The 10,979-nt window shown below is 44.6% G+C and overlaps 2 protein-coding genes across 4 annotated transcripts in view; one reads left to right on the forward strand and one right to left on the reverse strand.

The window, feature by feature from the left end:
• Positions 1–4,066, forward strand: part of ptk2ba (protein tyrosine kinase 2 beta, a) — a 19,358-nt gene extending 15,292 nt beyond the window's left edge. For all 3 annotated transcript variants that reach the window (XM_076299281.1, XM_076299284.1, XM_076299283.1), the window contains 7 exons: positions 168–308; positions 1,157–1,192; positions 1,694–1,718; positions 2,001–2,047; positions 2,501–2,635; positions 2,850–2,930; positions 3,121–4,066. In XM_076299281.1, coding sequence (XP_076155396.1) covers positions 168–308; positions 1,157–1,192; positions 1,694–1,718; positions 2,001–2,047; positions 2,501–2,635; positions 2,850–2,930; positions 3,121–3,342 — 687 coding nt within the window. In that variant the 3' untranslated portion in view covers positions 3,343–4,066. The remainder of the gene's footprint in view (positions 1–167; positions 309–1,156; positions 1,193–1,693; positions 1,719–2,000; positions 2,048–2,500; positions 2,636–2,849; positions 2,931–3,120) is intronic.
• Positions 4,067–6,420: 2,354 nt separating this feature from the next.
• chrna2a (cholinergic receptor, nicotinic, alpha 2a (neuronal)) lies at positions 6,421–10,002 on the reverse strand. The gene is made up of 4 exons (XM_076299286.1): positions 9,958–10,002; positions 9,516–9,625; positions 6,880–8,119; positions 6,421–6,546 (listed from the first exon to the last, which is right to left on the reverse strand). Exons 1-4 carry the CDS (start codon positions 9,985–9,987, stop codon positions 6,421–6,423), a joined length of 1,506 nt encoding a protein of 501 aa, XP_076155401.1. The 5' UTR covers positions 9,988–10,002.
• Between the last annotated feature and the right edge of the window lie 977 nt (positions 10,003–10,979).

Genomic DNA, 10,979 nt, shown 5'->3' on the forward strand with positions numbered 1-10,979 from the left:
GTGTGTGTGTATGTTTTTGTCTGTGTGTGTGTATGTGTATGTGTATGTTTATGTGTGTTTTGTCTGTATGCGTCCTAACCCTCTGTGTGTGTGTGTGTGTGTGTGTGTGTGTGTGTGTGTGTGTGTGTGTGTGTGTGTGTGTTTGTGTGTGTGTGTGTGCGGTGCAGGAGAGAGCGGCACCGTCCAGCAGAGAGGATGCTCAGATGCTGTGGGAGATGGAGAAGCAGCACATGCATGACACGCTGAGGAGACAAAAGGAGCAGATGAGGGAGGACAGCGACTGGCTCAGACAGGAGGAGAAGATGCTGGTGAGACAGACAGACAGAAAGACAAATAGTCAGTCAGACAGACAGACAGACAGACAGACAGACAGACAGGAAGGCAGGCAGGCAGACAGACAGACAGACACTGGGTTATTTTTTTATCATTCATAGAGCACTGCATACAAAATGTGGTTTTGCAACAAGGTCTGTGGGAGCAGCCAAAGGCAACTTCCCTTAATACTTGCACCATGTTGCTTAAAAGGGCTGGTTGAAGTATGTTGCACTTTTTGCAGGCATTAGAGGCATTACACTATATTTAAGGGTTGGACCATTAGTTAGTCCTTTTCTAACATGCTGTTTGCAAGCATTTGTAAGAAAAGAGAGATCTATTATTTTGCTGGGTAAGCTTGTATATAGAAAATGTAAGCATTTTGGATTTTAGAGTGTTAGTTTTAAGGTGTTAATTGACTTCATATTTAGACTGCTAATTGACTGAGTTAAATTACTGAAGTGTTAATTGAAAGCATATTCTGTGAAAACAACATTGATGTGTTAATGGAATTGTCCACATCAGGTGGATGTTGTGCTAACACTTTAATGGAGACATCCAATAGAACAGGAGTGTGTCAGGAGGTTCCAGTGACTATAAGTGCTCACCTTTAGAGAAACAGATGATTAGCTTGTGCGATGGGACCTGAGATACTGTAGGCAGGTGTGAGTAAGGGAGCATTGTGGAAGAACAGACGCATAAGCTCAGATGAGTCAACCCCAGTCATACCATTTTCCACAGCGTTTTCATTTCTGTGGTCTGCGTTGTGTGGAGCTTTAACTCCTCTAATTATTCTGCTGTAAAGGTCCATTGGTTTGACTGTTTATTTCCATCTGTTATGTAGGACCCAATGGGACAGGACTTGGCAAAAACAGATACGGTATGCATACTCTTTCCCAACTGTTCCTTATGCTTAGATACGGTATGCATACTCTTCCCCAACTGTTCCTTATGCTTAGATACGGTATGCATACTCTTCCCCAACTGTTCCTTATGCTTAGATACGGTATGCATACTCTTCCCCAACTGTTCCTTATGCTTACAATATGCATACTCTTCCCCAACTGTTCCTTATGCTTAGATACGGTATGCATACTCTTCCCCAACTGTTCCTTATGCTTACAATATGCATACTCTTCCCCAACTGTTCCTTATACTTACAATATGCATACTCTTCCCCAACTGTTCCTTATGCTTAGATATGGTATGCATACTCTTCCTCAACTGTTCCTTACGCTTAGATACAATATGTATACACTTCCCCAACTGTTCCTAACACTCAGATACGGGATGTTGTATCTAAGCATAGTGGATTGTAGTATATCTTATTCTTTTCAAAAGAGATCTTGAGTCTAATATCTTTCTACCCTGTCACTTTTAGAATTCTGAGGGGGAGACAGGATATGGTAAGTACTGAATCAGCACAGGCCGAAATTAAATATATATGATATGTGTCTACTCTGCATTGTGTGTGATAAAAGACAATCTCAAGAATATTTGGGTATTCCATTTTTGTTGTGGAGCTATGGTGTAGTATCAGTGGCTATCAGCTTTAGAAGCTGTCTGTTATGACTTAGGAATAAAAAAAATATACTAAATACTACTAAATATATGCACACACCTTCTCTGTATATTTCTTCTTCTTCTCTCCCCCACTCTCTCTCTCCCTTCCATCCCCTCCTCTGAAGCCCAGTTCAAAAGTCCTCCAGACAAGCCTCCTCGACTGACCGCCCAGGTAATTTCCTCATTAAAGGCAGGCTGGAACTCCGCCCAGACGCTGCTGCTGCTCCCGCCGCTCTTTGAAGCCCGCTGCACGACGGCTGCGTCCCGCGCGCTGCCACCCGCCTCCATTAGCTGGCTGTCTGGCAGCTGGTTGCCATCAAAGCAGCGGGGGCTTCAGTCAGAGCCTTGGGCTTCCGTCACATGCCTGGTTATTAGGCTCTTAAAAAGTTGTCAGGGAGCTTTGTTGTCGTTCGTTGGGCAGGTTGGATTTCAGAAACTGCTCCTGTTTTGGCACATCCGAATGTTTAACTGTCAGACAAAATAGTTTGGCTACTACAAAATAGTCTGGCTCAGAGTCTGTCCAAATGCATTTTAGTTGAGACATGTACACTGTACACATGTAGCTGCAGCTGTTTGTAGTGCAAAAGCCATGCTAACATAGCGCACCCTCTCTGTCGTTTTGTAGCCAGCTCCCACTGCAGAGCTGGACCGCTCAGAGGATGCAGTGTACCACAACGTTATGGAGATGGTCAAGATGGTGGTGCAGCTGAAGAACGATGTCAATATGCAGCCCCCCTCTGAATACGTCAACTTAGTGAAGGTATGGGAAACCACCACTGCAAACACTTCATGGCCACAGTATATACCGTACAGTCCAAGCTTCTGATATATATAGCAAAAGTGGATGTAAAGCAACACCCTGTAACAGTGTTAAGGCAGTGCAATGGGAGACAGTTGTGTAAAAAAGGTCTTGGGAAGTTGCAAAGCCAGAAATGTATGTATGTGATCTGTTTGTTTCTGTCTGTTTATATCAGTCTGTTGGGTTGACCCTGCGGAAGCTGATCAATAGTGTGGATGAAGCTCTTCCAAACTTGGACAAATCCAGCAAGACAGAGGTATTGCACCCTCAAACACACACCAACAACTACCTGTATTTCAAGGGTACCCCCCTCATCCCAATTTTTAAAAAAATCACAAAATTGTGGTTGAGAACCTTTTCTTATCAAATAATTCTCCTCCCCTTTCACCTTTTCTCTCTATCTCCCTTTCCCTCTCTCTCTCTCACACACACACACACACACACAGATCGAAGGCACTCAGAAGCTGCTGAATAAAGACTTGGCAGAGTTGATCAGTAAGATGCGTCTGGCGCAGCAGAACGCCATCACCTCTCTGAGGGAAGAGTGCAAGAAGCAGATGCTGACCGCTGCACACACGCTGGCCATGGACTCCAAAAACCTCCTGGATGCCGTGGACCAGGCCCGCGTCCGGGCCAGCGTAGCCAAACCGACCTCTGAGCCAACCTAGACCCCGGCCATGCACCTAGAATCCACTCCTCTTGACCCCCCCCCCCCCCCCAACCCAGAGACATTCAGCACATTGGGGGGGGGGGGGTCATCAAGAGGAGTGAATGAGAGGGACGCGCTACTTAAGATGGGGTTTCTGAATCTACTCAGGGTCCTTATAGGACGCAAGTGTGTATTGTGGTTTCTTCTCAAGTCCTGATAATATTCAACAAATCACAAGGGTCCTAATGTCATTTCAACATATGCAGGTTCACATTTCAAGTGGTTTTAATTGAACTGAAAGCACTTACTCTGGTGAGGCTCTGAATGACCTGGAGACACATGGCACTTCATCTCAAGGGTCATATACATACTTGTGTGAAATTAGAGAACCCTATGCTGCGTGACTGGATGTAAGTTATATTTAAGATATTGTATGAAAGTTGTGTTGATATTCAGGTCATACATATGTCTCTGTGTGTAGTACAAGCCACTTAAACACACACAGGCAGATCGGTAGTGCTACATTTTGACCAGAGGACCATGTTCAAAGCATCTGAATGTATTTGGCCTTGGCCTTGTTTGGCAGTGTCAACAACAACAATAACAAGGAAAGGAACTGATGAAAATATTTTTTTTAACTTAATATTTGTCAAGAGGAAAGTCATTCATGTTATCATGAGTCCAGAGTTTTTGCTGTAGACATGACGCCGCCGTTTTTTTTATTAAATAAATACATAAAATAATTATTGTGTTTTGCCATTTGTAAAGGTATTACTGGGCTAAGGTTAATATGCTTTTCTCCAACTAGTTTCTTCATTTCCCGTTCACATGAGTAAGACACACTGTCCACTGCAGCCTTCTAAACTTGTCTAGCCTCTGACGCAGGATCATAATAGCAACATGACTCACACATAAAATTACAGTAATTTGATTACATTTTGATCATCATATTAAAAAACGGACTGAAATCCATCATTCACTACCATTTTAACCCAATGTGGCCACTAGAGGGAAACCTTCCCTCGCAAACTGCAGTGTCTACCAACTGTCCATCCATTTCACTGGAGCGACCTCATCAACCTTATTTAGCCTTGTCAGGGAAGCTCATTCATCTGAAGCAGGCTGAACAGTGTCTCTCAGCGACTGACATCACAGTCCATCAAGCCTTTGTGGAGTTACAGAAATTAAAAAAGTGATTGACGGATACGGCTATTTACAGTAATTCTCTCAGTAGGTCAGGCCAATTTACAGCCACCGAGACCGGGAAGCACTCTACTCTAATCAATGATCAGGGTGAACGTCTCACTCCTCATTTGTTGCTATGGGAGAGTTAATTAATCACTCAATCTAGTTACCTCACATCCCCCAGTGACTGAATCCCAGGAGTTTTTGCAATAAATTTGGACAATGTTATTCCACATTACACAAACAGTGTAAATTCCAGGGTTTTGTTTCAAAGAAAGAAACACCCATTAGAGATTGGACCAATTGTGTCATGTTTAAGGTAATATCGTTTTCTACAAGCCAGGCTCTACAAGCCATATACATGCATATATACTGTATATATTATAACTATGTTTTATTGGGGTGTTGGAAACTGAATGCTGGCTTTCTAAAAGTCCTCAGTCCATGCCTAAACTAATAACAATCCTGTTTACATAAATGACTAGAAAGATCATTTGCAAGACATAATAAAAATGTTGGGAGCCTGGCATTATGTAATAAGTACTGTATAATTGTCCATCTGCTTCCCTTAAACCATGTTTGTCTTGTTAAATTACTGCTCTGTCGTCCTAAAGAGCTACTCTCTGCAAGACTACAGTCTGCACCATTTCAAGGAAGACCCTTTCCTCCTTGCACTGAGGTTCCTTCCCTAAGGAACAATGGCAAGCTCAGGGGACTCATTTTTATCCATTCATGAAAGGTGGTGTGAATGGAGTTCAGTTTAAGACGTGCAAGGTCAGGCTGAGAGATATCTCCATGCTCTTTACTCCTCCGCGGCTGAGTTAGCTCCAATCTGTCTTCTCCTGATCAATGCCCAACGAGAGTGCCCTGTCCCAGCACCGGACTAAACAAGGGGACATTGTGCTGACTGCTGCGAGAAGGGATGATAATGATGCAAAAGTATGAGGTCGAGCACGGAGGCCTGGAGTGAACTCTGACCTTCACCATGGTAACCCTCTCAGTGGGGAGGCAGGCATAAATGATATGGATGTCTGATATGACAGAATTTCATAATGAGACAAGCTAGTTAAAACGCTGCTAGATGAAAAAACCTACCCATGAACTAATTAACCAGTCCCAGCCATTTCTTTTTTCTTTATCTGCATGTGCAGTTGCAGAAGATTCAGTCCCTCGAACACTCTTGCGCTAGCTACACATTCTCCAAATAGATATGACATACATGCCAATGTCAGTATTATGGGAGATGGTTGATGAACCAATAATATTTGGTATTGTGATGCAGGTTTTTATGAAATTGCTTTATCATAAAGTCAACGACCTATGTACGAACAAGAACACAGGATTATGCTAGGGGTTCTGTTTTAAGTTTCTACAGTATGAGTAATAGGGAAGAGCATGGAAACAAGGCTAGTGTTTGCACATGTAACAATGTCCTTCAGTTATCTCTGCACTCCCAACACCAACACTGAAATAGAGTATACTGATTTAATAATGACATTACTTAATCAAAAGTAAAACAATCCCAACTGGTAAACAAGCATAAATAATCAAAATGAATAAATAAAAAGACCATTCTAACCACACAGTTCATCTGGGTACTTTGTAGGAACATAGGTAGGAAGGCCATCTCAGTGAAGGACATTTTGCCTTCCTGCTCTTCCAAGGTACAGATAGGATCAGTCTCTGACAGGTGAGCCTAAGTTCTGCCATGGCCTTGGTGGTTCTTAGGCCAAGTGTGTGTGTATATGTGTGTGTGTGTGTGTGTGTGTGTGTGTGTGTGTGTGTGTGTGTGTGTGTGTGTGTGTGTGTGTGTGTGTATGTGTGTGTTTGTGTGTGTGTGTGTGTGTATGTGTGTGTTTGTGTGTGTGCGCACGCTTGTGTGTGTGTTATCACTATGCCCCAGAGCTGTGACCTAGATCATTCCTGAGAGCCAAGGTGGCAGGAAGAGGCCGACTGTCCCCAGCAGGCACACGATGATGAACATCCACAGAAAGATACGGTCAATCACCATGGCCACATACTTCCAGTCCTCCTTCACCTGCAAGAACAGGGTGAAGAAACAGCACCCACATGTTAAGTGATTTATGGGGAGGGGGTCTGAAATCAGCTTATGTTGGCATGAGATGCTGATGTCAGCAGGGGCAGACACAAGTGCAATGTGGGATTCATATGAGAGCAATTTATCTTAGAAGTGTGTGTGTGTGTTAGTGTATGTTGTCAGTGACGAGTGCCTGTATGTATGCTTGTATGTGTGTTTGTGTGTGTGTATTTGTGTGTGTTGAGAGCGATGTGTGTACAGTATGTGTGCCTGTATGTGTGTTAGTGTGCGTGTGTCTGTGAGCATGCATGCCTGATTGAGGTGGGCACTTACACAGAAGTCAGCATCCTCGGCGCGCAGGTGATCTGCGATGTAGCGCACCCCCTCCAGGGCGTGGAGCACGCTGGGGGAGAACAGCAGGGCCGGGTCCGCCTGCAGGGCCCCGAGCTCGGGCAGACGCTGGGACGAGAGGAGGAGGCTCCCGCTGGAGTCCAGCCCCGGAGCCAGGCCCTCCAGCTGGTGGTGCGAGGCCGACTTCCTGCCCAGCGGGTCAGGTAGGCAGGCGTCGGGCAGGTGCAGCGGATCAGCATCGGGCAGGTGCAGCGTGGGGAACGAGTAGGAGGTGGGCACCCCGCTCCACGTGCCCAGCCTCAGACCTGCCCTGCCCTCCTCACACACGGGCGTCCGGTCCACGTCCGTCTCCTCGTGCAGCCAGCTCTTGGAGGTGCTGAGGCTGGACGCGTGCATCGGTCCGTGGCTGGACCCAAGGGAGTGGTTGTGGCCGTGACCGTGGGAGTGGGAGTGGTCGGCGGAGCCGTGGACTGGCCTCTTGGTCTGCAGCCGCAGCAGGCGGCGGCGCTTGGCGTTGGGCGCCGGCCGACGCATGAAGAGCCAGCGCGGGATGAACTCCAGGAAGACGGCGTGCACCCAGCGGGGCATCTCGTGCGTGCTGGGCGAGCGGTGGTGCACGTTGAGCACGAACACGGTGATGACGATGGAGAGCGTGACGAAGATCATGGTGAAGAGCAGGTACTCGCCGATGAGCGGGATCACCAGCGACGTGGACGGGATGATCTCGGTGATGAGCAGCAGGAAGACGGTCAGCGAGAGCAGCACGGAGATGCACAGCGTGATCTTCTCGCCGCAGTCGGACGGCAGGTAGAACACCAGCACTGTCAGGCAGGAGATGAGCAGGCACGGGATGATCAGGTTGATGGTGTAGAACAGCGGCAGCCGGCGGATGATGAAGTAGTACGTGATGTCCACGTAGATCTCGTGGCAACAGTCGTACTTCTTGGTGTTGTACGTGCCCACGGCGTCCACGATGGCCCACTCGCCGCTCTCCCAGTAGTCCTTCAGGTCCACCGTGTTCTCGATGCGCTCCAGGTCGATCTTGGCCTTGTCGTAGGTCCAGGAGCCGAACTTCATCTTGCAGCTCTGCTGGTCGAAGGGGAAGAAGGTGACGTCGATGCTGCAGGAGCTCTTGTAGATGGCCGGGGGCACCCAGCGCACCTGGCCCGTGTAGAACAGGTGGGCTTTGGTCATGTGGGTCACAGCAAACTCACCGTCTGCACTGAGAGGAGGAAAGCATCCATGTAGAATATCACAGAGTTCACAATATGGATGCAATGGTACTCACAACTCCAAAGACATTACATAGATGTATGTTACTTCAGATTTAGGCTTATGAATTCAAATCTGAATGCAAATGGGATCAAGATACCTTTGCTACAATAATTAATCAATGATCAATAATAAAATAAAGTTGTAGGTGCAGTGATATTGCAATGTGCAATGTCATGGCTTTGTTTTTGCAGAGATGGAGTCAATTCAATTCATTCTCAAATGACAATTGTATCACAGTCCTGAAATGTTACTCTGGAGAACGTTCACTTAGAGTCTAAAACACCAAAAAAGGGATTTCTGAGAGCTTTGTTCTGAAAAACAAAGCTGAACAAACTAACCGTAAGCAACTCAGACAAATGAGAGCGCTCCATGAAATATTAATGAAATGAAAAAATAAAACAAACACTCTGGTAAATTTAGAGACCTTCCATCTAGCCCAAGGACATGAAGGCACATTTAAACAACTACTCAGTGAATTATCCAACGCCTTTCCATAACCTTTAATATTCTGCATCACTTTAAATCATTTTCAAACTTGTTAAAATATCCTGATGCAAGAGAAAGTCAACGCTCCCCTTGCAGACAGGGAGGTCCAGGAGATATCTGTGCCAGGGCTAATCAAGCCTGCACTGCTGCAGAGGCAAACTTGTGTAACTCTGGACTTCAATTCATTAGTAATTGAGAGTGGTTATTCTAGACCATACATCAGCAGTCTGTATTTCACTGCCCAGCTTCTCCGCTCGTCCTCAGTATTCTACTTGATTAGACCAACACAGAGAAAGATGAGGCTTAATTGCAGATAGACTGAAAGGAAATATTATTACAAATATATATAATCTTTAACGCACTCCCTAATCAAGTATAATTTGACTCTTCAGAAGTAAAACACAGAGTGATTATGACATGACTAATAAGTTTCTAAATTCTTTGTGAACACTTCTTGAAAACGGTGTAATTATGTGCAATTCCCTTCAGTAAAACCTAAAACTATCGTTAGAAATTAGACTCAAGTAAGGCCCGCGCATGGAGTGAAGTGGGTGCTGGATGAGCAATTATTCCACAGAGATCATGCAATTAGGATATAAGGATGCAATTTCAAACCTGACTGTTTTAGCAGTACCATAGTAGTATAAGAAAGGATTATTAAAGAATAAGTGCGGTAACACAGATGTGAAAGTGAAAAGATGCTAATATCTTTGTTCAGTATGTGGGGCATTTATGATATACATAAATGTACCTGGTGGTACGTCTGGCTGGGTCTGCAAAAAACGTTCCCTGGGGAACGTTTAGCTAATGAGACCAGGTTGCAACCACCAACCAACCTAACCGAAATACACACTTACTTGTTATACAGGACGATATCTGGAACCCAGATGAGCTCTGAGGGGACCCTGATGGATGTGACATTGTCATAATCAGAGGGCTTCCATCGCAGCTTATAGTCATTCCAGTCCTTAACACAGATAAGACAGCATGATCAACGTCTGTCTGCCACACAGGTAACAATGCACAGCTACAAAATCATTCATTCACTTAATCTTTCAGTGACCCAACTTTCTCACCATTTCTTCTTTTCTGTGAATATTTGCTTGTTATCCATTAGTTATATGTGTTATAGAGGGTTTATGAGTGGCTGTGTTTCCATGTGCATTTCAATCCTTATTCTAAAAAATCTAAATTACAACAATAAAAGATAACATAACCACCACAGACTCAGACCACTGACACTTCAGAGGATCTCAGCCAGTGGCTGGAGTTACAGTAAAAATGCAGTTTGTCCATCACCTGCTTCAGCCACACATTGGTGGTCATCATCTGGTTCTTCTCATCCTGCAGGAGACAGGAGGGGTGGGTGGAGTGGCCAGTTAATTACAGGAAGGAAGGGCCAGTTCAGCATGGGGTCACACTAAACTGAGAGCATAATGGTCAATAGTCCATAATACATTACACTACTCTTACACAGTAGCCTGCTACTCATGAGGGTAGAGGGCAAATCTAAAACAATCAATGCAGCTAATTTAGTCAGATAATGCTACAGTATAATAATACAATTGTTCTTTACATACTATGGATTTTTTTTTTTTCAAACATGCATTTAATAACTAGACCAAAGGGTTATTATATTAAAAGCACCACATCAATCAAACTCTATTGAGCTTCCACACAAAAGCATTCCATTTGGGAAAATATTATTCCCACGGTATCCGAATGAGTCACTACCAATAATGAATATGCTAAACTAATAGTTTGCAGTGCCACAGCAAATGCCTGAATGTCTTGAAAAGCGGAGTCATGCACAACATAAGAAGCACCATTATAGGTAGCAAATGTATAGAGGGTATCACTGAAAATAAGTGCATTAATAAATACAGTAACAAGTACTGTACAAGTACTACAGTAAACAAAAAAAAACACTAAAAACGGTACAAAATAACTAACCACATCAATCAACTGAGCAATGGAGAGTCCAAATTTGACAATGACGACATCTGTGATGTTGCGCACTGGCCGGGACCACTTGTTATATCCCTGAAAGAGCTTTTTGAAGAGGAGGTCTTCGGCATGTGCATGAGTCCACTTGTCTCCTGCCACAGCTGCAGACAGACAGACACACAGACATGACAGACAGAACGACCGGCAGACACACAGACAGACAGAGAAGAAAAATACTAAAATGCTGAACAGATTCAGTCCTAATCATCCAGTATAACACATGAGCGGTTAAGCCTCCTTGGGTGTAAGACAGTAAACATGCACATCACGTGATGCTAACCTGAAATATGGTATACACTTGCACAGTTGAACTT

This window comes from Alosa pseudoharengus, unplaced genomic scaffold (genome assembly GCF_046254945.1).
Source record: "Alosa pseudoharengus isolate Yale_2024_CS ecotype anadromous, Long Island Sound unplaced genomic scaffold, YU_APseudo_1.1 YU_APseudo_1.1_scf_22, whole genome shotgun sequence".
Taxonomy (NCBI): Eukaryota; Metazoa; Chordata; class Actinopteri; order Clupeiformes; family Clupeidae; genus Alosa; species Alosa pseudoharengus.

What these genes read in the sequence shown, in the direction of transcription:
- chrna2a (XM_076299286.1), bottom strand. Translation starts at nt 9,987, where the DNA reads ATGATGACCACCAATGTGTGGCTGAAGCAG. An exon ending in CCAATGTGTGGCTGAAGCAG is followed by an intron (nt 9,626 to 9,957) that starts GTGATGGACAAA and finishes ATCTGTGTTAAG; the next exon opens with GACTGGAATGACTATAAGCT. An exon ending in GATATCGTCCTGTATAACAA is followed by an intron (nt 8,120 to 9,515) that starts GTAAGTGTGTAT and finishes TCCTCCTCTCAG; the next exon opens with TGCAGACGGTGAGTTTGCTG.